At 41.9% G+C, this 26445-nt stretch overlaps 1 protein-coding gene across 1 annotated transcript in view; it reads left to right on the top strand.

Annotated features, from left to right (window-relative positions):
• The window catches only part of FSTL4 (follistatin like 4), a 490670-nt gene extending 474538 nt beyond the window's left edge, over positions 1-16132 (top strand). The window contains exons 12-15 of the mRNA XM_075009751.1: positions 3200-3349; positions 3870-3977; positions 10314-10423; positions 15399-16132. Coding sequence (XP_074865852.1) covers positions 3200-3349; positions 3870-3977; positions 10314-10423; positions 15399-16101 — 1071 coding nt within the window. The 3' untranslated portion in view covers positions 16102-16132. The remainder of the gene's footprint in view (positions 1-3199; positions 3350-3869; positions 3978-10313; positions 10424-15398) is intronic.
• Positions 16133-26445: the final 10313 nt, after the last annotated feature.

Genomic DNA, 26445 nt, shown 5'->3' with positions numbered 1-26445 from the left:
TTTCACATTTAACTGCTGTGTAAGCTGCCAGCTAACTATATACATACACACACACAGCCAATTATGCATCTTATAGAGCTGGAAGGGACCTCAGAAGGTAATTGAGACTAATCCTCTGCCTTCTCAGTAGGACTAAGCACCACCCTCCCCCCTGTTAATCTAACTTTGCCCCAAATGGCCCCCTCAAGAATTGATCTCACAGCCCTGGGTTTAGCAGGCTAAGGCTCAAACCACTAAGCTATCCCTCCCCCTGCTTTATAGACCTGGTACATAGCTCATTAGAGCAGAATCTCAGTAGTCTGCCTTTGAGATATTCAGAACACCACAGACAATGTCCTCAGCAGATTCCTCTCACAGCACTGCAGATGGGAGCTAGAAAACCAAGTTCACCTCAGCATATTCCTAACATAAAGACTGCCAAAGATCAATTGCTTCACCTCGTCCAGGAACTTTTTTTCTCAAGAGGTGCACACACAGCTGAAGTGGGACACCCTTAGCGGGACACATCTCTAAGAACTGCAGTTACTACACAAAATGAGTAAACTCTTCTTCTGCAGGATAGATATGTGATTGGTCTTCACTTCAGATCTGGTCCATTATGGCAATCACTTTGCTTCCTAGGCTGATATTAACAATACAAAACAATGCATAAAGTGAGATAAAGTGACAGAATGGAGGGAGAAGTTTGCACCCCTGCTGACCATTCTGTGTAAGTTCCATTGAAAGTAAGGATGACTTGGGCCCTCCTATTTGTCTCTCTGGAATGTTCTACAACTATTAGATTTTTTTGAAATCTAAGGTTATATGAATTCAAAAAAAACCAGTAAAGGAAAGTTTTGCCCCGGCGGCAGTAAACTTTTAATATTGGATCAAACACAATGATACACAACACAGCAAGCTCTGTAATAAGATATCACATGCCTTTAAGGCCTTGATTTAAGTTTTTTCCATGATTCATATCATGCTATTGCAAAATAAGGCACCTCTTGTATAATCTTATTGAACTATAAAATATCTTCAAACACAGGTACTAAAATACAGCCAGAAATGTTTAATTTATTTGTTTAACATGTTGAAGAAAGGGCACCATTGTGTTAAACAAGTTTTTTTAAAGTATTAATAACTCTTAGATTAACATTTTCCTTCATCTTCCTTTTAATATATCATCATATGAATCCACACTGATCCTCACTCCTGAGCACTCTGTTTGGATATATTGTTAAATCTTATTACAGTAGTTACAACTCAAGGAGAAAAATATTGCTTAAATGTGCAAGGCTATAGTCAAGAAGGTCAAAGTACAGTTGGAGTTGCAGCTAGCATGGGTCATGAAAGGTAACAGGAGGGGTTTCTATAGTTATGTCAGCAACAAGGTCAGGGAAAGCTTAGGACCCTTACTGAGTGGGAGAGGCAATCTAATGACAACGTGGAAAAAGCTGAAATGCTTTCTTTGGTCTAGGCCTTCATAAAGCCAGCATAGCATGGAGAGTGGATGAGTAGCCACCAGTGGTGAAAGAACAGGTTAAGGACTATTTAGAAAAGCTGAACATGTATATGCCCATGGGGTCAGATCTAATGCATCTGAGGGTGCTGAGAGAGTTGGCTGATGTGATTGCAGAGTCATTAACTTTCAAAAGTTAATGGGGGAGGTTCCAGGCAATTTGAAAAAGACAAATATAGCACCCATCTTTTTTTAAAAATAGGAAGAAGGAGAACTGGGGAAACTACAGACCAATCAGCCTCACTTCAGTCCCTGGAAAACTTGTGGATCAGGGTCTCAGGGAATCCATTTTGAAACATTAGAAGGAGAGGAAGGTGATCAGGAACAGTCAATATAGATTCACAAAGAGAAAGTCCTGTCTGACAAACCTGATTCCCTTGTATGATGAGATAACTGGCTCTGTGGCTATGGAAAAAGCATTGGATATGACATACCTTTACTTTAGCAAAGCTTTTGATATGGTGTCCCACAGTATTCTTGCCAGCAAATTAAAGAAGTAAGGATTGATTGAATGAATGGATTATAAGGTGGACAGAAAGCTGGACAGGTTGTCAGTCTCAACAGATGGTGATCAATGGCTCACTGTCTTGTTGGCAGCCAGCATTAAGCAGAGTGCCCCAGGGTTTGGATGTGGAGCCAGTTTTGTTCAACATCTTCATTAATGACCTGGATGAGGAGATGAATTGTATCCTCAGCAAGTTTGAAGATAATACTGAGCTGCGGGTGGGAGGAGAGATAGACACACTGGAGAATAGGGGTAGGGTCCAGAGTGAACAAGACAAATTGTAAAATTGTTCCAAAAGGAATCTGATGAGGTTCAACAAGGACAAGTGCAGAGTCCTGAACTTAAGATGGAAGAATCCCATGCACTCCTATAGGGTGGCAACTGAATGGCTAAGTGGTAGTTCTGCAGTAAAGGAGCTGTGGGCTATAGTGGATGAGAAGCTGGATGAGAGTCAACAGTGTGCCCTTGTTGCCAAGAAGGCTGATGGCACATTGGGCTGCATTTGTAGGAGATGAGAGCAGATGGGAAAGAAGGCATATAAAGAGAAAGCTATTACCAAAAAGGAGACGCAATATTACAGACAAAGTAGCAAAGGACAAATCCTGCTGATTCTAATAGGAATCTAAATTCAACAAATGACTCATGTGAGTAAAGTCAACAGGATTGGGCCCACAGCATATGATACTGTTATAAAATGAAAGCTAGGGTAGCATTAGGGAGACAGTTGGACTCTTCTGCTACTCTAACTCACAAGGAGCTGAGAGCATGATTCCCTAAAACTCAAAATGAAGGCTATTGGAATAATGTAGCACACTAATTCCATTAAAACATAGATCACTGTGGTTTAAACCCTAAAGAGATTTATATTGCTAATAAATGTTGACAGCAATATAAGTCCTCTTGTACCAGGGGATACTTCAAAAGATACATTCCGTGCAGCATCATGGTTCTTTGAATATAAATGTGAGTTTCCAGCAAGCGCCACTTGTTTAATCTCACTGGGATAGATCCAGACTACTGTCTGCTACCTAATGCAATAATTATTTCATGTTTTCCAGGTAAAAACGGGAAGGGAAATAATTTAGGCATACTGTAGTCTCCACAGATTTTTGTTCTATGATTCCAGGCTAAGGTGCAGACTGCTTAGAGCATGGCCCTGAACTCACACAAATTAAACCTATTCTCTCTTTCAGGAAGAGATCTGTCCTAGAGTTGAAGGTGAAGCTGTTCAGTCCTGCCTCTGGGCTTCAGCTGTCAACGTTAGAGACAAATATATTTATGTGGCGCAGCCCAAGCAGAACAGACTAATGATCATTGATATCCAGACACAGAAAGTCATGCAGGTACTTACCAGGTGAACTATTTATTCAGCACTGTCAAAGCTTGATACGCTAACCATTGAATTTTTAACCTAGCTCATCTGTTGGACAGCTTTTCTGTTGTCAGTCAGCAGGTATATTGTGTCATTTGCCTGCTATAACCACAGTCTCAAAAACTGCTTTACAGCATGATTCTCATAGTTCTAGGAATCCTTCTGCAGCTCCGCAGATAAGATAGTGATCAAAAGTATTTCTGATTTACTAGCTCTGACCTCTGTTATAGCCAGGTTGAAAAGAATGGGATTGCCCGAGAGTAACTCTAGCAGCAGTTGTCCCCTGTATTTACTAGATCAAAGTTGTGGTCTGAGTTGGTGTAATATCAGCCTAGTGAGCTCAGAGGACTTGGAATCAAACTGCCTACTTTCTATTTCTGCCTCTGCCACTGACTCACAGTGTGCTATTTGTCTTTGTGAACAAATATTAACACAAACAATGGTCATCAGCCACCTTTATTTGACTAATAATACTATTTGTTTCTCTGAAGTCTATAGATGTTGATCCCCTGCCAGCCAAATTACATTATGATAAATCACATGACCAAGTCTGGGTCCTTAGCTGGGGGAACATGCAGAAGTCCCATCCAACACTGCAGGTAAGTGTTGTGAAAAGTTAACAATTTACCCTCCTTCCTTTAGCAGCACCATTGGCTATTGATAACAACACTTTCTGTCTTGAATTTAAGCTGGTTTTGAGTTGCACCTGCACTCTCCCCACCTCTCTTAGGCTAGATGTTCTCACAAAACTTCTATTGACAGTTCACATCTACATATAAAAGTGAATTGATTCTTTGATCTTTTCTGTCAACAAAAGGGACCCCAGACCATCTACATGGCTTTTTTGTCAACCATTTCTGCCGACAAAACAATTTTTGTGTGTAAATGCTCTGTGAGTTTTGTCTACAAAACTTTCTAGTGTAGATGTAGCCTTACAGTTTAATCTGTTTTTGAGATGCTCTGAGGCACAAAGTAGAGAGTATGTTGTAGAGCAGTCATGGGAGTTCCTTGTTGCCCTCATCCTTTTGGTTTTAAAGGCTGATGACATATGCCACCAGTGTGCGTAGAACCAGCTGGAGTGGTAACAGGAAAAATGCAAGCAGACAAAACTCATAGGCTACGGTTATACTAGCAAGTTTTGCCAGCAAAACCCCAGTTTTGTCTTCAAAACTTGTGGAGCATGCACACACAAAATGCATTTTGTCAGCTGTATCTGGACAAAACATAGCATATTTGCTGACAAGAGTTCTGCCTCAATGCTTTGAGGCATAAAGCTGCTGTCGACAGATTCTGTCAACAAAAAAACTGTGTGGCTACTCTGGGGGAGCCTTCTATTGACAGACAGGGCATCCACAACAATGGGGAACCCTAGCTGCGTCTACACGTGCACGCTACTTCGAAGTAGCGGCACCAACTTCGACGTTAGGCGGCGAGACGTCGAAGTCGCTAACCTCATGAGGAGATAGGAATAGCGCCCTACTTCGACGTTCAACGTCGAAGTAGGGACTGCGTAGACGATCCGCATCCCGCAATGTCGAAATTGCTGGGTCCTCCATGGCGGCCATCAGCTGGGGGGTTGAGAGATGCTCTCTCTCCAGCCCCTGCGGGGCTCTATGGTCACTGTGGGCAGCAGCCCTTAGCCCAGGGCTTCTGGCTGCTTCTGCGGCAGCTGGGGATCTATGCTGCAGGCACAGGGTCTGCAACCAGTTGTCGGCTCTGTGTATCTTGTGTTGTTTAGTGCAACTGTGTCTGGGAGGGGCCCTTTAAGGGAGCGGCTTGCTGTTGAGTCCGCCCTGTGACCCTGTCTGCAGCTGTGCCTGGCATCCCTATTTCGATGTGTGCTACTTTGACGTGTAGACGTTCCCTCGCTGTGCCTATTTCGATGTTAGGCTGAGCAACGTCGAAGTTGAACATCGACATTGCCAGCCCTGGAGGACGTGTAGACGTTATTCATCGAAATAGCCTATTTCGATGTTGGCTGCACGTGTAGACGTAGCCCCTGTGAGCTGTATTTCCAGGTGCCTGTTTTGTGGAGTGAGCAGCTGGGCAGTCCAGCTGGTTTGTCGACAGAGCGAGCACTCTCTGATTGGCTTTTGTGTGTGTGGCCACATCTGTCAACAGAAGTTTTGTCTGGAAATGTCCCCCAATAGTGACTTCTGTTGAAAGAGCACTGTAGTGTAACTGCAGCCATAGTGATTTTTGCTGCATGATCTGAGCCTCCTGTGAAGCAGAGCTGGCACAATGTGGATGCAAAGTAGCTGTCCAGTCACGGTGATTTCTAGTACCAACTCTGCCACCTCATGACCCATATAACAGGATCCCTTGAAGCAGGAAGCAAGTTTGGGGAGGGCAGGATTGCCACCAGACATTCTTACCCCATGGGTATTCCCCTTGTGCATAACAGCCCATAGAGGTTTTTTCATCTGCACCAGACTTCCCTCAGACAACTCTGATTTGTGCCAAACCAACCCCAGCATAGGTGCTCAATTAGCCCAATATTTACTGGAGCACCAGTACAGAAACCATTCCTCTGCACTGTAAGGAGGATGAGGTAAGAATGCAAAGCATTTTGTGGTACTGGGCAGAAAAGGTACTTATATATCTACACACATTGTACTGTAGTTTTCTAGTTTCTTCAGAATTGTTTGGCCAAGCATGTGCCTGCATCAGAACAAGCCTATTTCTACCTTTTTAACATTGAGGAAGGACAAACAGTCTATTAAATACACTTAGCTGCTATTCTTCAGTTTTATACAGGATCTAAGTTTTCTGCTTGTCCATTAAGCTGCTGCTTATTTTCTTTGAATTCTGCTGATTTTATTTCACATCTTGCCCCAAAACTTGAGCTTCTTTTTGCAGCCCACAAAACAACAGAATAGAAATGTCAGATTGGTTTCCAAAGCCGCTCTCAAGCATAAAGAAGCACACGCACAGCCCCTAAGACAAATTTTGTTTCAGAAACATCAGTGCAAACACAGAATAAGACCACAGTCCTCCACATAGTTACTCAGCCTTGATCCTGGGTTAACTATTAAAGGAACTGAGCTCTACTCATCATTTTACCAAGCTAACAAAAGACCAGAGTCTGGTCCATCCACACATGTTCCTGTGTAATAGATATATTCTGATGCACATGACCTAGAATCTTCCAGGTCTATGGAGCTCAAGCTTCGCCCTTTACCCATCATTATCAACAATATCCAGATCTTTACAAGCTAGATTGAGCACTGGCCCTAAGTCCTGTGTTCAGGTGAGCTGAAAGACTTGCCAGGCCCCCATGCAAGGTGGGAGGGGGCAGTTCCATGCTCCCAAAAGGGTCAGGGCCTCAGGCAGAAGGGGTGGGGCAGCTGGCCCTCACTCCCCCTCCCCACATCTGGAGCATGCCACTCAGGGCTTGACTTGCAATTTAAAGGACTGGCACTGCTGCCACAGTAGCAGTAGCAGTTGGGAGTCCTGGGTCCCTTTGAATCTCCAGACCCTAAGGCAGTTGCCCCATTTGTCCCCACTGTCAGCAGGCCTATGTGTGTTAGACGCGATGCACAACAGTGCTGTCCTGGGAAAGAAATGATCATCAGTGAGACACTATTGCCATCCTTCTCCCACAGGGTAAGGCCCATGCCCAGCAGCAAACTACATCCCTCCCACTACTGTTTGGCTACACTAACCAGCATATTTGTGGGGCAAATCTGAGGCTCCATGCCCACCACCACATCCCACCCCAGGTGCAGTGCAGGAGGTTGTGCATAAGAGTGGACTGTGGGTTCTCAGATTGTCTTTGACCCTCACGCAGTAGTAAAGGACTGGGCTGCCTACGTCTTCACTCCCCCTTCCCCAGACTCACCCTGTGCTGATTCCATGGAGAGTTCTCTATCCTCAGAGCTGCAGCACCGCTGCCAGGTTGGTGCCTCCCAAGCTACTGGGAAGCTGAAAGTTCAAACAGTGCCAAGCAGCAGGGGAGGGAGGCCGATCGCGCTGCGGCCCCTGCCAAAATTTCATTCCCCGCTTCCCCCCAAGTGGACATGCAGGACAGGACAGGGGTCATTGCACCCAGAATCACAGAGGAGTCAGCATCTGGAGCTGCAAATTATTCCTCAAAGAGCTTCATGCAGCTCCAGAGCCACAGGTTGCTGACCCCTGAGCATGTACCACATGGCCATGCATATCTTACCAACCAAGTAGGCCTCACTAACAAAATCAAAGAATCACAGAGTCATAGAACACCAGGAGGGACCTCAAGAGGTCGTTGATTCCGGTCCCCTGCCCTCACAGCAGAACCAAGCACTGTCTAGACCAAATGAGGACTCCTGCACTGTTATAACCTCTGGCAACAGAAGAGCAGCAGCTAGACTGAAGTTTCTGAAGCAATGTCGGCTATCTTCCTTCATAGCTAACAAGAGTTCCTGTACAAGATACAAGAAGACAAAATGGTTTCCCTTTACTCTTTCCAACTTAACAGCTTCCATCCAGCTGTGAGCGGTTTCTGTAATTAAAGGAAAGATGGTGCAGACATGTGATTTTTAACAAAACAACACCAATTGCACAGCTGGAAACTTGTTATACAGCGGTAGTTCTCAGATGGTCCTTTCTACTATCTTGTGAAGTACAGAAACACTTTGAGAACATCAGATTAACAGCAGTGTACCTTTCGTTTTTCTGATCCTGCCCTCCGCCTCAGAAACATTGCAGTGTCTAATTTGATGAGGTTTTCTTCCCAAAAAAGCATTAACAGTTTCCCACAGCTCCATAATAAAAAAGAAAAATGCAGCTGTACAGCTTGACCTTAATTTTCTCCCTCTTCAGAAATTAGTTTATTCAACAAAGCTATGCAGCCTATAAATGAGTTGCTAATGTTTAGTTGTTATTCATTTATGGGAAAGCAAATGTACCAAGGCTTTTTTTTTTTTCCTGCTGGAATGCCAAGGAACAGGGTTCCAGCACCTTTTTGCCCAGTGCTGCCATTTTCAGGGCCATAACTAGGATGAGAGCTGAGGGGGGTCCAGCTTTGGAGCTGCCTGGCAGCTGGCTCCAATCAAGGAAATTAGGAGCTGGGCCCTAAACAAAGATGGCATCCTGGGGTCAGCTTCAGTGTGCCCTTTTTATGTGAGAAAGTGGCACCAATGAGGGGCAGCAAAGGCCCCAGGAGCGTTCTGTGATTAGCTGGCTGCTAAGCTTCAAATTGGAGGGCGAGGCTGCTGCAGAGACTGGGGGGCATAGGTTGTGGAGTGGTCAAGCATGCGCTGGTGTCTGAGTCAGGGCTGACCCACACAGGGTTAGAGGGAGAAGGCTGGGGTGAGTAGCAGGTGCTTCCAGGAGCATGCTGCCCAGCAGCGTGGGGTCAAGGGCTCCCTCTTGGCCTGCATTGGGAGGGGTGCGGGAGGCGGATGAGGCTGCAGTGCATAACCCAGGCTGGCAGGGTGCCTCAGCATTCTCACTGCTCCCCTGCACCCCAGCTGGCTCCTTGGCACTGCTGGCACTCCAGCCCCTGCTGGCTTCACAGCCTGGTGCTGCTGACGCTCCCCTGACCCCGCCAGCTCCTGTAGTGCTGCCAGCGCTCCCCCGAATCCCGATACATCCAGCACTCCCCAGCCTCAGCCCCACCAGGGTCCCTGTCCCAACACTGCTTGTGCGCCCCTGCACCCCAGCTGGCTCTCCATCTCTGGTGCTTCCATGCCCCAAGCCCCTGCCCGCTCCCACAATGCTGCTGGTGCTCCCCTGCATGCCAGCACTTCCACAGACTCAGCCCTACCAGTGCCCCTGGCCCCGGAGTAGCCAGCACAGCCCTAGGAGCCCGGCATGGTACCTTCAACTCCAGCTCTATCAGTGGCTCCATGAGTCAGTGGAATGTACGGGAGTGGGATTGGCTGGGGGAGCCTGGCTATGGGGTAGGGAGAGGGCATTGATTTAGAGCTGGAGGAGGGCTGAGGGTGCCTGGCCCTAGGGGAGGCATTCATTTAGACTGGGGGAAGCTGGGGCTGTGGGGGGGGGAGGGTGAAGCCTGGGGGGAGGTTTGGGGCTGCAGTGGAGTTAAGCCTGGAGGCAGGGTGGCAGGAGGTGGTTTGGAGCTTGAGTTCCAGCACCATTTTTTTTTTTTCAGAAAAAAAGCACTGAAATGTACCATACTGTTTCTGGCTTCAAGCAGAATGTTTGAACTGAAACTTTTAGTTTGTTGAACATCCTGTGATTAATTATTTAGCCATAAATTCAAAAGAATTGCTATTAGCACACTCTATTCACAAAAATCTTCTAGTGAATTGACCTATACCATCTTAAACCAAAACAAGCCCAGTAAGTGGCTTCAGTATTTAACGTTTTAATTGTTGAAAAATTCTTCCTCCTCATATTTCTGGGGTTGTATGGGAGATAACAAAGCTGCGTTTCCATGGCAGCAGAAGGGTTGCTTTGTGTTGAAGGACAGCATTTTGAGACAGAGAGCGCCTTTCTCTGCTCTTCAGTGTATTTTACATGATGTTGTAGATGGGTGAACATTTCTGCACCTTCAAAGTGATAATTAACTGCTAAGAGTTAGCGTTTTGATCATTCAAGGCAGTGAATTATTACTGTGCATTTAAGCGAGGTTAATAAATGTGGCTATGAAATAAACGCTTATTTTAAACTGTGTAGAATGCATTATTTTAGGTTTAGTATTGTCACACTGTTCCAACTTGTACGTTTGGTTTGTGTACTGCTATAAACATCATCTTATAAAAGTTGAGAGTTTTGCACTTACTTTACAAATGTCAAAGCTCAAATGCCATTTTATTAACACTATTTTTCAAGGTGCTACTCCAAGCACTATTTTGAAAGTATTAATCAGTTTGAATCTCCTAAATACATAGCAAAAATCGTTTGGTGTCTTGGACAGTTATATAACCTGTATTTATTTCTATCTTCCTTTTTGTTTTCCCTATACTCAACATTTTGTTTATTTATTGTAGGTAATATCAGAGGCAAGTGCAGGAGAAAATCAGCATCTCATCCACACCCCATTTGAAGATGTGGATGATTTTTTCATACCGTCAACAAATCTTATTATTAATCACATTAGGTAAGGAATGATCCTAGTGACTCTTCATCATCATACTTTGTCTTTCCAGGGGATCATCTGTCTAACCAGCTAGCGTATTATACAAATATTAATGAATGTGTGATGTAGTTTTATCCCCATTTTCCTGATGTGGAAACTGATGTAAGAACAGAACAAGCAAATTGCCCCGAACTATTCGGAATGTCTATGTTAGAGTCAAGGAATTGCACCTTGAGTGTCAGGCTTCTGCTTTAACCAAAAGTTAGAAATCTTAAGGTTCAAAACGTGCCACTGTGGACTGCAAATTAAGGTGTGCTTGTACTGTTGGCAACAGCAGTAACAAACACACAGCAGCACAGGCTTCAGAATGGGCTAGCCTTGCCAGTACAAGCCCCTAAGGATTCTGGGCTCATAGCAGTATGGCAACCTATCCTAAGATTTATTGAACTGGGCGGTACAACTTTATTGTGAGTTAAATTTGGCTGTTGAATACATAAGCGACCATTTTGATTTGTGATTTGTGTGTGCAGTAACAAGGACTGCACAAATGGTGTAAGCACTTTTTAAATTTAAAGCCTTGCATTGTAGTTACAATCATTTCCAAGGCAATTACAATGTAGCTTAATGCACTTAAATTAATATGTATCTCATGGCATTAATGTGGCAACTACATGTGAACAGTTGAAATTAGTGGTAAGTACATAGTAATTGATTATATTGCTACCATATGATATCTCAACAGCTATGTCATAATCATTTTATGTGGTCAGTATAGCTTACATAAGATTGTTGTAAGGCATCTTCTGCTTTTTAGCCCCTCAGTCCAATAAAGTACTTAAACACACATACAAGTTCAAATTAACAGCTGGATTGTGGCTCTACTGATGACTGCAATAGTATCAGTGGCACTGGCTGTAGGCTTTGACCCAGAGTAAATAGTTCTGCTTGCTGAAACTAAAAGTGATATTACACTTTCAACTGGCTGTTAATTCAGACAAATATCTAAACAATGTTCTTCAATTAATATCCTTATTGCTGCTCCCCTTCAGATGTGCATGTGACCCACTTACCTTTTGACTGTAAATTTTCATTAGGTTTCCATTTGTCTCCATTGCTGATACCCACATATTGCACTGAGGCAATATCAAGCTGTGCAAGCAAACTGCCCTCAGTTCCTGCAATGAGACAGAATTTAGTGCATCCCCATCAGGTTTGCCTCAGCATCTTACTGACCTCTTTCTACTTAGTTTCTTAGTCTGTAGTAGTATTTAGTTACTCGTTACTGAAAGGTTGTGTTATGTCCTCTGTGGAAAGGCTCCATGCATGAAGCATGCACGGTTCACTGGGGTTTAAATGTTGCCTCGTGTAAAGAGACTATCCTTGTCAACAATTTTTAAGTGTGTGTAGCCTGGGAGAATCACATTTCCCACAAAAGTATCACATCTTATTTAACCCTCAAACTGAAGCCAGGGAAGCAGCAGGAAATCAGTCTGTGACTGGTAATGATGGAGTATTCCCTTTGCCTCACTTTGGAGACAGGTCAGAATTCCCACTCTTCTCCATGAGTCCCAAGGGATCGCTAGTGCTTTTTTGTATCCTTGACTTTCTTTGACATTATCATACTCTGTCAGAATTCTTCCAGGGAGACTCTCAACTTCAGTCAGAAACTCCCTTCAGCTTCTAGGTCACATAGCTGCTTGTATTTGTGATGGAACATGTGAGATTATGGCTTCACTGTTTACAGATGTGGCTCAGATCAGCTTTCTTGCCAAACAGATACAGCCTAAAAAAGGGTATCAATTCCTCAGTTGGTTGATTGTCACCTAGATGAATGGAAGGTTCATCACTCACCCCTTCCTCCAACGGGCACCACCATTACTAATTGGATGTACCTCTGTTACGATGGGGGGCACGATCAATGTCCTGAGGTGGTCACCCCAAGAAACTACCATCTATATTAATCTATTAGTGCTCCGAACAGTCAGAATTATCTGCAACTTTGTTTTCTATGTCTCATCAGCCAGTTCTATCAAAGTCATGACAGACAATGTGGCCTGCATATTTTCATATCAATTGTCAGAGATAAGTGAGATATCCTTCCCTCTGCATTAAGGTTAACTAACTGGAATACAAAACATTATGTAAGAATTTCAGCATCTATCTCCAGGGCACGCAAAATATCAGAGTCAATACTCTGAGCAGGTGTTTTTGTTTTGTTTTGTTTTGTTTTCCAAAGACTACGACTGGGAGTTGGGTTCCCAAGTTATCGGTGATAAAGTTTAGATGTGGTGATTTTCAGAAACAGATCTCATCATTGCTACAAACAAAAAATATCATCTATTCCGTTCAGCATAGGAGGTTAAGTCATCACTCACCACCACTTCACTTGGACAAATAAGCTATTTTAGTGTTTCTCCTCATGCCTCTGATTCTCCAAGTGGCGAACAAAATCAGACAGAACAAGAACACATTATCCTAATAGACCCAATGTGATCAAGGCTCGCATATGTCTTTGTCCAGCGATCAATCTGCCCCTCTCTTTTCAGCTCCTTTCCCAGGATACTATAGATGTTTCTTGTGAGCATTCTCCCCCTCACTCTTAATGGTTTGTGGGGTTAAAGTCAGTCTGTTCTAAAGAATTACAACAAACACTATTCTTAAAAAAATAAATAAAACAGGAAAGAACCAGAACATTTGCCTTCAAAGTGGAGAAGATTTAGCCAGTGGTGTTAATTCTAAAATGCTACCCCCAAAATTTGTCCCACTTCCAGTTGTACTGGAATATCTGGTGCAGCTAATGGAAATATAACTGTGACTTATTTCTCTCAGGTTCATCTGGCTATTTTAAGAGCTTCTCATGCCACCTTTGAGTGGTTCTTAACATTTGTTTGACAAGGTTAAAATCTACAGACATCTGTGTCTCTGTTTAAAAACTGAGCTGAAGAGTTACTTCAAGGTCTTTAGTAATATGTGTTAGTAATCTCCTCGGACTGACGCAACTGACAATGCAGTTTTTCCTTTGTTCTGGACTCAATTCGAAGTTCCCTGCCTTGTTATTGGAATACTGCCTGGAAGACACATGAAGTGGAGCACCCATAAGGAACAGTACTCAGAGAAGACAGAGAAGTTACTCATTCTTTGCAGTAACAAGTCTTCAAGGTGTACCCCCCGCTTCCATCTTCCTTCCACGTGCTTTGGAGTTTCCTTCTGAGACTTGGGGAAAGAAGGAACAGATGGGCAGTTTGCCCATGCAGCCCGATATAGCCTCTGTGCAGCGGACAAGATGTGTGAGGATGCTGCTGATAGTCTCACCTGTGGGCTGAATGGCCACTGATGAAAATTTCCAATCAAAGGCACATGGGACACATATGCACTAGAAGTGAAGCTCCTATGTAGGGTTGGGGGGACACGTTTTTGAAGACCAATATTTCTGTATAGGGTGAGTAGTCTCTCTTTTATGTTTTTGGGGACAGGGCTTAATTCTCAATGTGCCCTACAGACTCAATGGTGGTTCAGGAAAAAATTACTCTGAACAAGTTTTTTCAGTGAGATTTCAGAGCAGAGATTTCACACAGTCATTACCTTTGTCATGAGCTCTGTGCCCATAAAGCATGTTTTGACCCACTTTTTCAAATTGACGTGCATAATAAAAGCCAGATTTTTCCTCTTATTCAGTCACTTTGCCAAGTATTAAGGGTGTCTTAAAAGAAACACTGTCAGGGTGTTTTTTTAAACAAGTCAAAGTGCCCTCATTCATGAGAAAAACTGATGTCATCACCTATTTCTTTCACATATGACTCTCTATGGCAGTTATTTTAAATGAAGTTTGTAAAGAATCATAACATAATGAGAAAATGCTAGGCTAAGCTCAGTGATTTTTCACAGAACCATACAGTACATTAGCTAATTCTTCAGCAGTGAAATCACTCCTGAATGTGTCACTGATGTTCTGCCTAAGATTAAAGAAATAAAGCCACAGAATGCAGCAAAATATGTGTTTTAACTGTATGAAAACAAGTCTCTTGTCACATTTCATAAAGCAATCTTACACCTTTTAAAGACAAGCCAAACATCTCACTTAATTTCCTTCTTTCTGTATTGAATGGATGAAAAGATATTCAATGTAAAAATAAGTTTCACTCTCACAAGTGTACCCAAAAGATGCCCTTTCTACTGTCTTCAGTGTAACTATAACCATTTTTTGGCTGTTGCTGACCTTTTTCCTGGGTCAGCAAAGGTAGCCTACTGCAGCCTCCCACTTTTATGGGACATTTATTTGCTTTTAGGGGAGATTTATTCAATATTCATTTTATTTTTCTGTTCTCCCAAAACTGAAAATGAAGACCCCAAATTTCCACCGCAGTAAGTCTTCTTTGTGGGGATCAGCTGACGAACTCCTAAACCACCCGTCCTTGCTGCAGATGGTATGGGACACGGTGTGCACTGCAGTAGCCTCGGCTAAAACAATGGTCTCCTGGAGTTAAATTAAAGTGGACCTCCCGCCGGGTGGCTCTAAATTACACTAAGACACTGGCCAGAATCAGAAATTCCTTGTATTCTCTCTTCTCAAGTACAAAATATGCTTTAGTCTGTATTTGTGATTTTGAGCCATAAAGTGTCTGAAATACGCATGGGATTATACCATACCAGAATAATTTGTAATTCAAGTACAACATATAAAGGGCCTGATCCTGCACGCTGTTCTTATCACTGATGTTAATGAGATTATTCATGTGAGACAGGATTCTTGTATTGTGTGATTGCATCCCTAGTTCATAATTACATATTAATCAAAAAAGTAGGAGGTGGGGGGGGGGGGGGCTGAAGACATGGCAGAAGAGCTAAAATGTCAGTGGTGTCATGAAGAAAAGTGGGTATTATTATACACAATGGAAAATAACAGCGTGGAATCTGCCTGTTCTGCTGATTTCAGTGTTCTCTCAAGCATGTTGCCACAGCTCCTGCGATGACTCCCATGTCATGTTTTATATTTCAGGTTCGGTTTCATCTTTAACAAATCGAAATCTGCAGTTCACAAAATTGACCTGGAAACTGTGACCCACATCAAGACTATCAGCTTCAAAAACTATACCTGCACCCCGCAGACCATGGCCTATACCCATTTAGGTGGCTACTTCTTTGTCCAGTGTAAAAAAAATACATCGATCACAGCCTCTCCCCAGCTCATTATTGACAGTGTTACAGATTCTGTGATTGGCCCTAACAGTGACATATCAGGTACACCCTATATTTCCCCTGATGGACGCTTTTTGGTCAGTGCAGCTGAAGACAGTGGCAGGCTTAAAGTCCAGGCAATAACTATCCAAGGGGAAATTAAGTTGATTTATGACTTACAGACAAATGTACATGTATCTGATCTGACATTTCAACCCTCTTTCACTGAAGGCAATCAGTACTATATATATGCTACGTCACATTTGCAGACAGATGTGCTTTCTGTAGAGCTGTCAACTGGGAAAATGAACGTACTGAAGAAGTTAAAGGACCCTATTGTGGCCAAAGACTGGCCCTGGAGCAGCTACAACAGAATTATGAAAGACAGTGGATTATTTGGACAGTATCTTATTACACCAGCTAAGGATTCACTCTTTGTTATTAATGGGAGGCAAAACACTTTACACTGTGAGGTTACAGGCATCAGGAGGGGTAACACAATGGTCTGGGTTGGGGAAGTATGAAAGGGCACAGATGTAGAGTCTTCAGCAGACAAATCCTGATAGGACCTTACACTGCAACAAATAGGCAGTAGCATTGTATATTTTTTCACAGGGGAAAAAACTGTATAAGCTTCATGGTGCAACACTGGTCAACTTGCAAGTTTTATAGTATAAGGTATGCTCTGCTAATAGAAACTGGGCTGTGTTGGGATTTTTTCTTTTTTTGGAAGTATGATTTATGGCTTGAATTTTGAAAGGAACCCAGAAAGAGACCACCGAGGTCTTGTATAAGATGCATAACTTAATGATTCTGTAGAACAACACAGCTTCAGAATTTCCGTACTGATGAGTCTCTAAGTTCTATTGAAGTCATCAGTTTTCTTTCAGTCTACCTTCAAATCATCTGCACCTCTGACTGTAGTGCCCTGATTATTCCATCCATATGTAAGCTTTTATAACAGACCTTTGTATTATGAAAAAGAAAAATCATAGAAAGCAGTTTGCCAAATGCAGACATTTAGGTGAGAGATTTAATGGAAAATGACTGGTTTCCTTTGTGGGATGGAGATAGAAGAATTCTTTGATGTACTTTCAGAACAAACATGACAGAAGTATCTGCTGCCAACTTTCTTTTTTTTCTTCTTCTTCTTCTTTTTCCCCTCTCTGTCTCTCTCTTTACTCTTGTTTGCTATGGGAATAGTGAAAGAAAGGCAGTACTATCACCTCCACCTTGGTGGATAAAGAACAGTCTAATTATATTTAAGAAACTTCTTAGTGGAAGAAAGAGGGGATCAGAGGGTGGCTTTGAGAACCAAAAAACATGGCTAGTTAAATATGCAGAATCTATCATATTATCATATGAAGAGATAAAGCATTCCTCCTTCAGCACCATGGGACTCAAATTAGAAAGGACACAGTGTGCAAAAGCCTTCCTTCCAGGAGGCACAAGAGCCAGAACTGTTGCTAATGTAGGCAGAAACATTTCTAGATATTATTCACTTCCCTCATTAGCAATTTAGCAACAGTGAAGTGATTTGGTTCTTCATAAAACAAGGGCTAGGTATCCAACTCGCCCAGTTTCAGCACCTATTCTTAAGAAAGCACTCACCCCCAGTATCATGGTGCTCTTAATTTACGTGTCCCTCCTCAGAGTTTCTGGGAAGGATTATTTTTGTTGTCGTCTTTTCCCTCCCGTTTATATTGCACTTCTTTATCTACAATTACTATTAAATTATGAAAAAAAAAATTCTTGTAAAAAATCAAATAAATTACCCCAAAATGCAATAGCTGATTCTGAGAAAGTTATATTGATTTCCCATAAAAATGAACATCCCTCTGCACCTCTTCTATACATATAGCAGAAGCTTTTCTCCAGTTCTGTTTAGCAGCTTTCAGTGTTCATTTTCCTGAAATAATTAAGAAAAATAAGGGTAGTTATGGGTAACTTTTCAGAGTGGTGCAAGCCAGACAAGTGCTAATAAAAACAGCAGGAAGAGAGCAGCTAAATACCACACACTGTTTTGAAAATGTAAGCTTGATGTTAGTGCAAGCTCTCTTTTCCAGTGAAGATAACTGTTATAGCTTAGCTGTTGGCCTACTCAATCGCCTGAAAGTATAACTAGACTATGGAAAGGCCTGGGCTCTCCAGCATTTACAAAAAGCAGTTGTTGGCTATATACAGTGATACTTAAGGTACACTAACTGTTTTCCAACACAGATGTTTGTCACCCTCATGACACACACACAAAAGGTTTTTAAATTGGAAGGACACAGAGTAACACAGATAGCTTTGATTTAAACATTAGCTTTTACTGAAAGAGTTGCTTTTTAGGATGGCTGTAGAGATCAACCTTCTTAGTTCGCGAATGATTAGCATAAAACAGTTTGGACAGAGGTAAAGAGACAATGAATCCTATGAATTCATTATATAAGAAATCATTTAACTTGCCATTTAACATCTATAGGATGAAACGTGCATATTTTCTCTTATGAGCCATAAACATTAGGTGCCATTATTTCATCATTAAAACATGTTCATACCTGCATTTAGAGATGCATGGTGCTCTACTCATCTAGCAAGGAAACATACAGTCATCAAGGAAAGGAGGAGATCATCTTTGTAAGTACTTTTAAATATGCACAACTCCTTTCTCAAACAAAGCTGTCTCCATACATTGCACCCATCCTAAAAGTGTTTTATTAGGCCAGACCACTGCGCTAGTGTAGTCTTTTATTACTTTTAGAATATTTTATTACGCCTATTGTAAGTTTCTTTGTAGAGATGTTCATTGTGTCATAGATCAAGCAAATATTACTTTTTTAAGACTATTTTGACAATGTAAAAAAAAACTGTTCAGTAAATATTCTTACAACTGGTGTGTATATAGGCTGTGAAAGATGTGTAATAGCCCTCATGTCTTTCCCTTTGTCTCAAAATCGTGGACTAGAGGACACTCAAATTCCCACTTGAACCTTCCAAAGACACCTGCATTTTTCCTTCTGCAGCCTAAGCTCTGGTGATGTGTTTTCTAAGGTACCCTGCTAGTTATATCATACTTAGAGAACTAAGTATGATTTAGATTGTCCACGCTAGCTGCGAACAAGTCTAATCATGGTCACTCTAGCATTAACATGCTGCATATTTGTTATTCTGGATTTCTTTTTTCTTATGTCACAAAGAGCACCATTTTCTCTGTACCAGGAAGGCGTAATTTGTGTTTGCCTTTCCACACACTGATTGCAAGCATAATAAATCGCCTTGATTACAGTTTCTCTCTCATTTCTGTGGTATGTACGTAGCTATTACTTCACCACTTTGCATATTTATTCCTGGGTAATGAATTACTAATCACAATGATTAATTGAAATGAATGTAAATTGGATTAGCAAATAATTAGTAACTCACACATACTTATGTTATCACTTCGGCGTTCCATTTGATGGACACAAGGATCACAGAAAATAGCCATTGATTTCAGTAAGCATCTAGTCCCTCATCATTCACTTGCTTTGAGTACAAGAAAAGTATCATTGTGGTTCTAATTAGTAAATATTCCCCTTTCATTTTCTAGTGCTCTTCAGTCCAAGACTTGCACATACATAGTTGGCTTTGATAAGGAGGGAAGGAAAAGAAACTTAAATTTGGAACAATAAACTGTGAACCACCTATCACTTAGTTTTTTTATAACATCTGCTTCTCATTAATCAACTAAATATCCATGGGTGGCAGGTGAAGGTGCAGCAACAGAAGGCAAGGCCCAGCCCTGCTCCAGGCCCTTACAATGGGATAACAAAATAGAAGGGAGGAAATTGGGAAGAGGTACAGGGTGACATCTGTATGTCAAAATGGTTATTCAGTCTGATGGAGTAAAGAAATACCCTCTCTTTCCATGGTGTTCCTCTGCCTCCCAGCTTTCAGGATTTAAATGAGGAAAACATGCATATGTTTGTCTGAATACCGTGGCTTTCTGTTCATTTAGCATTCACTCCACTCGACTGGACTTCCTGTAACTGTTGTTGATATCTCAAGCCAGAGCCAATCAAAAGTTGGTGTCAATGGACTTAATATCTAAGAAATGCCACTTTGTACCCCATAGTTTGCCACATCTACTGTGAAATGGTAGCACCAAATCCCACTTGCATTGCTCTCACAAAAGCTGATAAAGGCAAGTAGCTGATTTTCCCCCGTCCCCTCCCTCCCCCGCCCCCAGTTTCTGAAACAAAACCTACAGCATTTGCTGAATCACTGGTTTGCAAAAGGGACACTTTCTCTCTTTCAAAAGCAGCAAAAGACTTAAGCTGTAGAAAACAGGACAGAGATGACTTTAACTTCATCCCTAATGCTGCTTCTTCCTATATATTTGTTCATCATCCTAACTAATCTGTCTTTCCTCTGCCCCTCCGCAAACACTATGCAACCTACACCTCTTAATACACTGTCTCTTCCTCCTCTCAACCCACAGTGTCTCTGGATGTACTACTTCCTACGTTGTTATAGGCTGCCGCTGCTGCTCAGCCTACTTATTCTGAGATACGCATGTGCACACACCTACCTCTCCATCATATTTGTCTGACTCGTGCCATTCAGCAGCTTCATTCCCTTTGGTACAGAGACATTTTTGCTGTTTGCATTCTGAACCATGCCCAAGTGAAACCATGACACTGTCCAATAGAGGAAAGGAGAACCTGGGCATTTTTTTTGAGGAATTATATGGCGCTCAGATATTACCATCACAAATGCAGTATAAGTGCTTAAAAAAGGAAACTATTTGCTTAAATAACTCATACATAATGCTGCAATGAATTATTTCTTTCCTGTGCAATGGACTGTAACAAAATCAAAAGGAAAGGCCAGAGGACACTTTGACAGTTTTTAAGCCATATGCCGTATCAGTTTTTTTGTTTAAAAAAAAAAAAGATCAAAAATCTAGGATTAGGGAAGAAGAAGCTTAAATGTGGCCTCCTGGTAACCATCACACACATTTACATTTTGTAGACAAAATTTAGAAAAAAAATCTATCATGAAGAGGGGGATTTATCTGACAGCGTTGTTGGTGCCTAAGAAATTTCATGTATATTACATCTTTTGGGATTGCTCCAGAAAAGCGCTGCTAATGGAAGTGAATGGCTTGAACATATGTTTATTCCATTAAGTATGGCCACATGACTGAGTCTGCTAAATGAAATGCATGCAGTTCTTTTTACTATTGTACAGCCATCATCTGTTCAGTATCACCTGTGGGGGAAAAAAGAACTGGGTGCAAAAGTGTGTGTTTGTTTCATTTTTTAGCTAGAGGGGTTAAATATTAAAATCCCATCTTTACCTGCTCAAGCTAGGTGGAACGTACTTGTCAGGATAGTGCTGGGTTCGTTCCTTTGCCTCGTCTTTGTATCTCTGCCAGACATCACAAGCTATGTTGGTGCCCTAGCCATGTTGAGGCTGCACCCTGTTCACAGAAATGCAGTGCAGAGAAGGGCAAACTAGATGGATTTTTTTTTTTCTAAATTTCCTCCTAGCAGGAGTGTTAATGACACTGGTGACTTTTATACAAGTCCCCAGACATTTGGTCCTTTGAGCCCAGAACCAGAAATACAGACCAGTGATGAGGTGGTTAGAAAGTAAGTTGCATGGTTGCAGAGAAGAGCTTGAAAAACCTGACCTGAGTGTACACTAACCAGTACCCAGAGTGTCAGTTTTAAGGTTTTTACGGTTTTAAGCTAATCTGATGATTTGGCTCTCAGAGGCTTGAATTTTTTTTTTTAATGTTTGGCGTTACCACCACTGGAAAAAAAAACATTAAAAATTGCAAATTTATTTTTCCATTTTAAAACCAGATCTAAATGCTGTTAAAAAACACTCCCACTGTGGTAATTTTGTCATGCAGACTGTTATGTCCTTGAAGCTAGCTTAATTAATTAACTTCAGCATGGAACTTCAGCATGGAATTACACGATGTGCTTGAAAGCATCAGACAAAAGAGGGCAGGAACCCAGAGGAGTACAGCAAATAAGCCACTCTAAGAGGACACAGGCTAGTGCACTGTCATTTGGCGATGTGCAAGGCAAATGTTCCTGGATCATGCCAGGCTTCCAGCCCTGTTGGCTGAACTTTGGATCTGTTCATGCCCAGACCACTGTCTGAGACCCAAAGGCTACACAGTGATACACCACAGCTGAGCCACACTGCCACTTAAAAGTGGGGGGGAGGGGCCTAAGGAAACTGTCAGTCACTCTCACATTTATCCAGACAAATGAAGAGTAATCGATCATTTGCAATGACGACACTGTGGTACCTTTGAAAGGTAATGAGTATAATTGAGACCTTCAGTTACCATATAGCAGGTTTTATTTCTATTTAGGAGGAGGATACACCACCTGCAGATAGCTGAAAGAAACAGATAAGTACAGCTAATAGTCTCTAGGGTCTAACCATCTTTACAACCAGTCAACATAGCATTTACACATTTCATGGAGCTGGAAGGCACTGCAAGAGATCATCAAGTCCAGTCCCCTGCGTTAATGGCAGGATGAAGCACCGTCCCGGACAGATTTTTTTTTTTTTTAATCTAGTTGGCCCAGACCCCAAAATAGCCTCTTCAAGGCTTGAACGCATAATCCTGAGTTTACAAAGCTAATACGCAAATCGCTGACCTATTCAAAAAGAACAAGGTGCATAACGATTTATACATTTGTCTTTCTTCTACTTCAATTCTTAAACAGGCAACTTCAACCCAGTTAATCAGGAGTCTCCTGTGCGTTGATTTTTTTTTTTTTTAAATTTACCTCTCTGGCATTGACCAATCCCAGCCCTGTTTCGTTTACATAAAAACAGACTCAAACACCAGCTGCTTGCTCAGAGCCTGAATTTATGAACATGCTGGGTCTGAAATTCGGAAAAGTTGAGACTGACCCATCACACAGTATCAGTTTAGAAGTAAGGCAGTGACTCGGGGATAGCAAGTATGTTGCACTGGCACCAAGGCAGGGTCTTCACATTACCTTGTTTGAGAACCGGCTTTGGTGCAAGCATGCACATACCTTCTATGATGAGCATGTGAGCACTAAGGGTGCACCTTAGCTGTTATTCCATGCCCCATATGGTGGGTAAGTTTCTATTTTCTTCATCACAGTATTGCATGATTTATAGGTTTCAGAGCATCTAGCATAACACCCACTGTAGCGTTGCCAGTAAATTTCATCTAGTTACTCTGCTAATGAACCCAATCAGTTGGATTTGGCAGAACTATAGCATGCTCATTTTGACCTGCAAAGAGCTGGAGAATCCAGCCGGTCCAGTGATAGATTGTTGCACTGGCTCAACGCCCTCAATGTTTGTTTGTTTTTGTGTTTTGTTTTGTTTTTTTTTAAAAAAAGGAGTAATTCACATGTGCTCTGGCTCAGTCTCCCGTTTGCTGGTGGTTATGCCTGCCGCTCACTACCAGATCCAGAATCCTATATCTTCTCCCCATTAAGCTAACCATATCAGCTCTCAATCTTTTTATCCTGATAAAAGAAACAAAATGAGCTGTTTAAAAGTAATTTTCACCAGTGGCTAAATCATTTTTGTGACCCTCTTTTCACTGCTTCCCTATTTGGTGTGTGGGCACCAGTGCTGTATGTGGTAAGCTAACATCAGCCTCACAGCTACATATTGAGCGCCTTGATCCTACACACACTGGCCCTGTTTATGCTTTAAAAAGCCAGATTAGCTCTCTTTGCCACTGCAGCACATTGAGGACGCTTTACTCTGACCCGCTTTTCAGTCACTGCTTTCCAAGATGCAGTGTCCTATTATGTAGCTATGGCTGGTATTCCACATTCCTATTTACATCCTTTTATATTTGGCTCTATTAAAGCACATTTGGTTTTCATGGGCCATTACTGCATGAGCTGGCTCAACTGGCACGCCTTCCATCTCCATTATAATGTATCCCTCTGCTAGTCTTTGTAGCTTGGTGTGATAGGTAAATTATTTGCTCTAAAAGCATGGTGATAGGCATTAATTATATTCCCATCCTTATTTTTTTATTAATTGGTGTGTATTAGCTGATCAAGTTTAAATGGCCGGCCTCAGGCCACTTGTTCATTTTCCAATATTTTCACAAAAGTCAGCACGCTTCTGACCTGCTTGAATTTCTCCAGTATTTTAAAGTTTATTCACATTTAATACTGTCACCTTTGGCATATGTTAGCATTCCTGAGAGCAAATTATCCAGGCTTGTTGCTACTTATCCCTCATTTAACACCCCCCCACCCCACTCCGTGATTAAAATTGGACTGGAGAGGAGTTAGTCAGCCTCATGTGCTCAGGTATTCTATCCTGCTTCCTTTCAGAAAAACAGAAATACACCTGTCTCATAAAACTGTAAGGAACCTTGAATGATCATCAAGTCCCGTCCCCTGTTCTCAAAGGTGAACACATCACCATCCCTTGCAGATTTTTTTTTTTTTAAATCTAGTTGCCCTGGAGCCCCAAATGACTCCCTACCCTCAAAGATTAAACTTGGTTTTAGCAGGTGAATGTGCAAACCCCTGAGCTACAATTCTGCTGTGTTTTTTTTTTTGCATCATTATTACTAACAATGTTACTATCATCAAGTTAAGGATCCATATTAGTAGCAGGATTTCTTTTGGTCCTAATGCACTTCTTTTTAATGCTTCCAGGACTTTGGTTTGCTCTTTTTGTGTGTCACCTAAGCGTTTTGTCTACACCATAAATTCTATTTGTATGGCTGCTGTCACCCCTCTGTTAAGTAAGTTTTTATTGTTCTAATTGCTGCCTTCCCATCAGACCAGGATGGTTTTCCAGCCATAGAGTTACCAAGTTCCACAAAAGAAGACTTTCTAAAATAATAAATAAAAATAGTAATTGGGAAAAAAAATTCACAATAAATAAAGGCAGAAGCAAATCATACTGAACTCAAAGCAAAAATTATCCTTTAAATCACTGGGCTTTGGATGAACTCCATACATTAGAAACCATGCGCCAAATTTCTCGAAGGCACAACCTCACATCAGTGTAACGTCATCCTCTTTCTGCCCTGCTCACTTTAGGGTTATGCTGCTACATAACAAGCACATTGTTGGGCTAACGTATTGAAGCACAAGGCATTGACCATTATTAAAGGTAGATAAAGGTGGCCTAAGTCTTCAGGGGATGGGAGACCCCCCCTCCCCCCGCCAAAAAGGCAATGCCTTCAATATGACATAGTGAAGCTATTTAATTACACAGATTGCAGAGAGACTGTGTGCTCCAATCCACCATGTAACTCAACAAACCTGATTTAAACAAATCTGAAAAACAGCTTTATTGTCCTGAAAAACCTATTGAAACTTGTGTTTGGTTTAAAAACACAGGGCATGTAGCCCTATGAAAGAAAGCGACTCACTTGTTTTGATGCTGTATGCTCAGTGTTCCAATAATTAATAAGGCTTGCTGTACCTGAGCATTTTTATCATGGTTTTCTGTCAGCTGTGCAAATGGATGGCCATGCAGAAGTTCTGTGTTTCTCTTTGCACATAGCACATACCTTGGTGCATATAAAATTTATTATGCCCATTGCTGGAAAATGTCCACCAATGGATTGAAACGATTAGAGGGCGCATCAATTATTATATGCCTGTAATTCAAATTTGGGTCTCAGGTTCCATTTTACAGCAGACATTCAGATTATTAGGTATTATGACAATGAGAAACAAGACGACAAGACCAGTGTGAGATGCTGTTTATTGCTTTGGGGCACTTCTTGCCCATCACTCCAGATACAGCAAAGTTGCGCCCAAAGACAGGCGAGGAGGGGAAGTGGCATTGGAAGAGAGGTGTGTTCCCAAACATGGGAACACAATGGCTGTGTCTATACTAGCAATGCACTTTTGAAAGAGGCCTGGAAATGAGGGAGTCAAAACTGCAAATGATGTACAGATTTACATATCTGGTGCCTTATTTGCATATGCTCATTTTGAAATATTGTCTTTAGAAAGAAGAAAAGCAATATAGCCATGGCTCTTTAAACCCCATCGTCAACAGACCCCCTCTTCATATTTTGTTTCAAGCTGAAGGATTCTTTTGAAGACAGGGTTTATTTTCCAAAGACCCCCATCCACACTGCTTTTTTCTTTAAAAAAAAAAAAGGGCTTTTGAAAGGAGAATATGCAAATGAGGTGTCTGATATGTAAATCAATGTCATTTGCATTTTTGATTTCCTTCATTTGCATGCCTCTTTCAGAAGAGAAATGCAAGTGTAGGCACAGCTAATGCGTTTACAATGAAGGTTGCATTTACTTTCATATTTTTAAGACATGCACATCTTGGGGCTGCAGGAAAACAGTAATTAGAACACCTATTTGATACAAACAATCTAAAAAGACACCCGCTAAGGCAGGAAGGCTATTCACTCCTAGCAAGCCACTGCCCTCCTAATCATCATCAAATGAATAAAAAGGTATGTTTTATGCAACAAGCTGGTGGTCAACAAACTCTTAGTCTACCAAGGGGGGGCGCTCTGGGTTTTGATTTTCAAAGCCAAGTAAGGGCAGAAAACAAATGGGGGTTGCATGGCGAAACCTATTTGGTGCCCTTGAAAAATCACAGCCAGAAGTTCATTGGTAGCCAAGGCTCAGAGGGCAGAAGGCAACAGGCTCATTTTCAGCTCTAATTTGCATTTTAATAGAACCATATTTGACTGCTTGCCAAAGCAATGGCTTCGAAGCACACAATCTCTCTGCCATTTGCCCATGTGGGTTCATTCTTCAGCCTGGACCTGAATGTGCCAATTAAACTAGCCATTAAACAGGCATCTAGAAATAGCATCACAAAGCCCTTGGGAAATTTACACGGCTGCAACAACGGCAGCAAACAGTTATGAA

The sequence above is a fragment of the Carettochelys insculpta genome, chromosome 15 (genome assembly GCF_033958435.1).
Source record: "Carettochelys insculpta isolate YL-2023 chromosome 15, ASM3395843v1, whole genome shotgun sequence".
Classification (NCBI taxonomy): Eukaryota; Metazoa; Chordata; order Testudines; family Carettochelyidae; genus Carettochelys; species Carettochelys insculpta.
The sequence above is the reverse complement of the archived record's forward strand: the minus strand, read 5'-3'. Positions and strand labels throughout refer to the sequence as shown.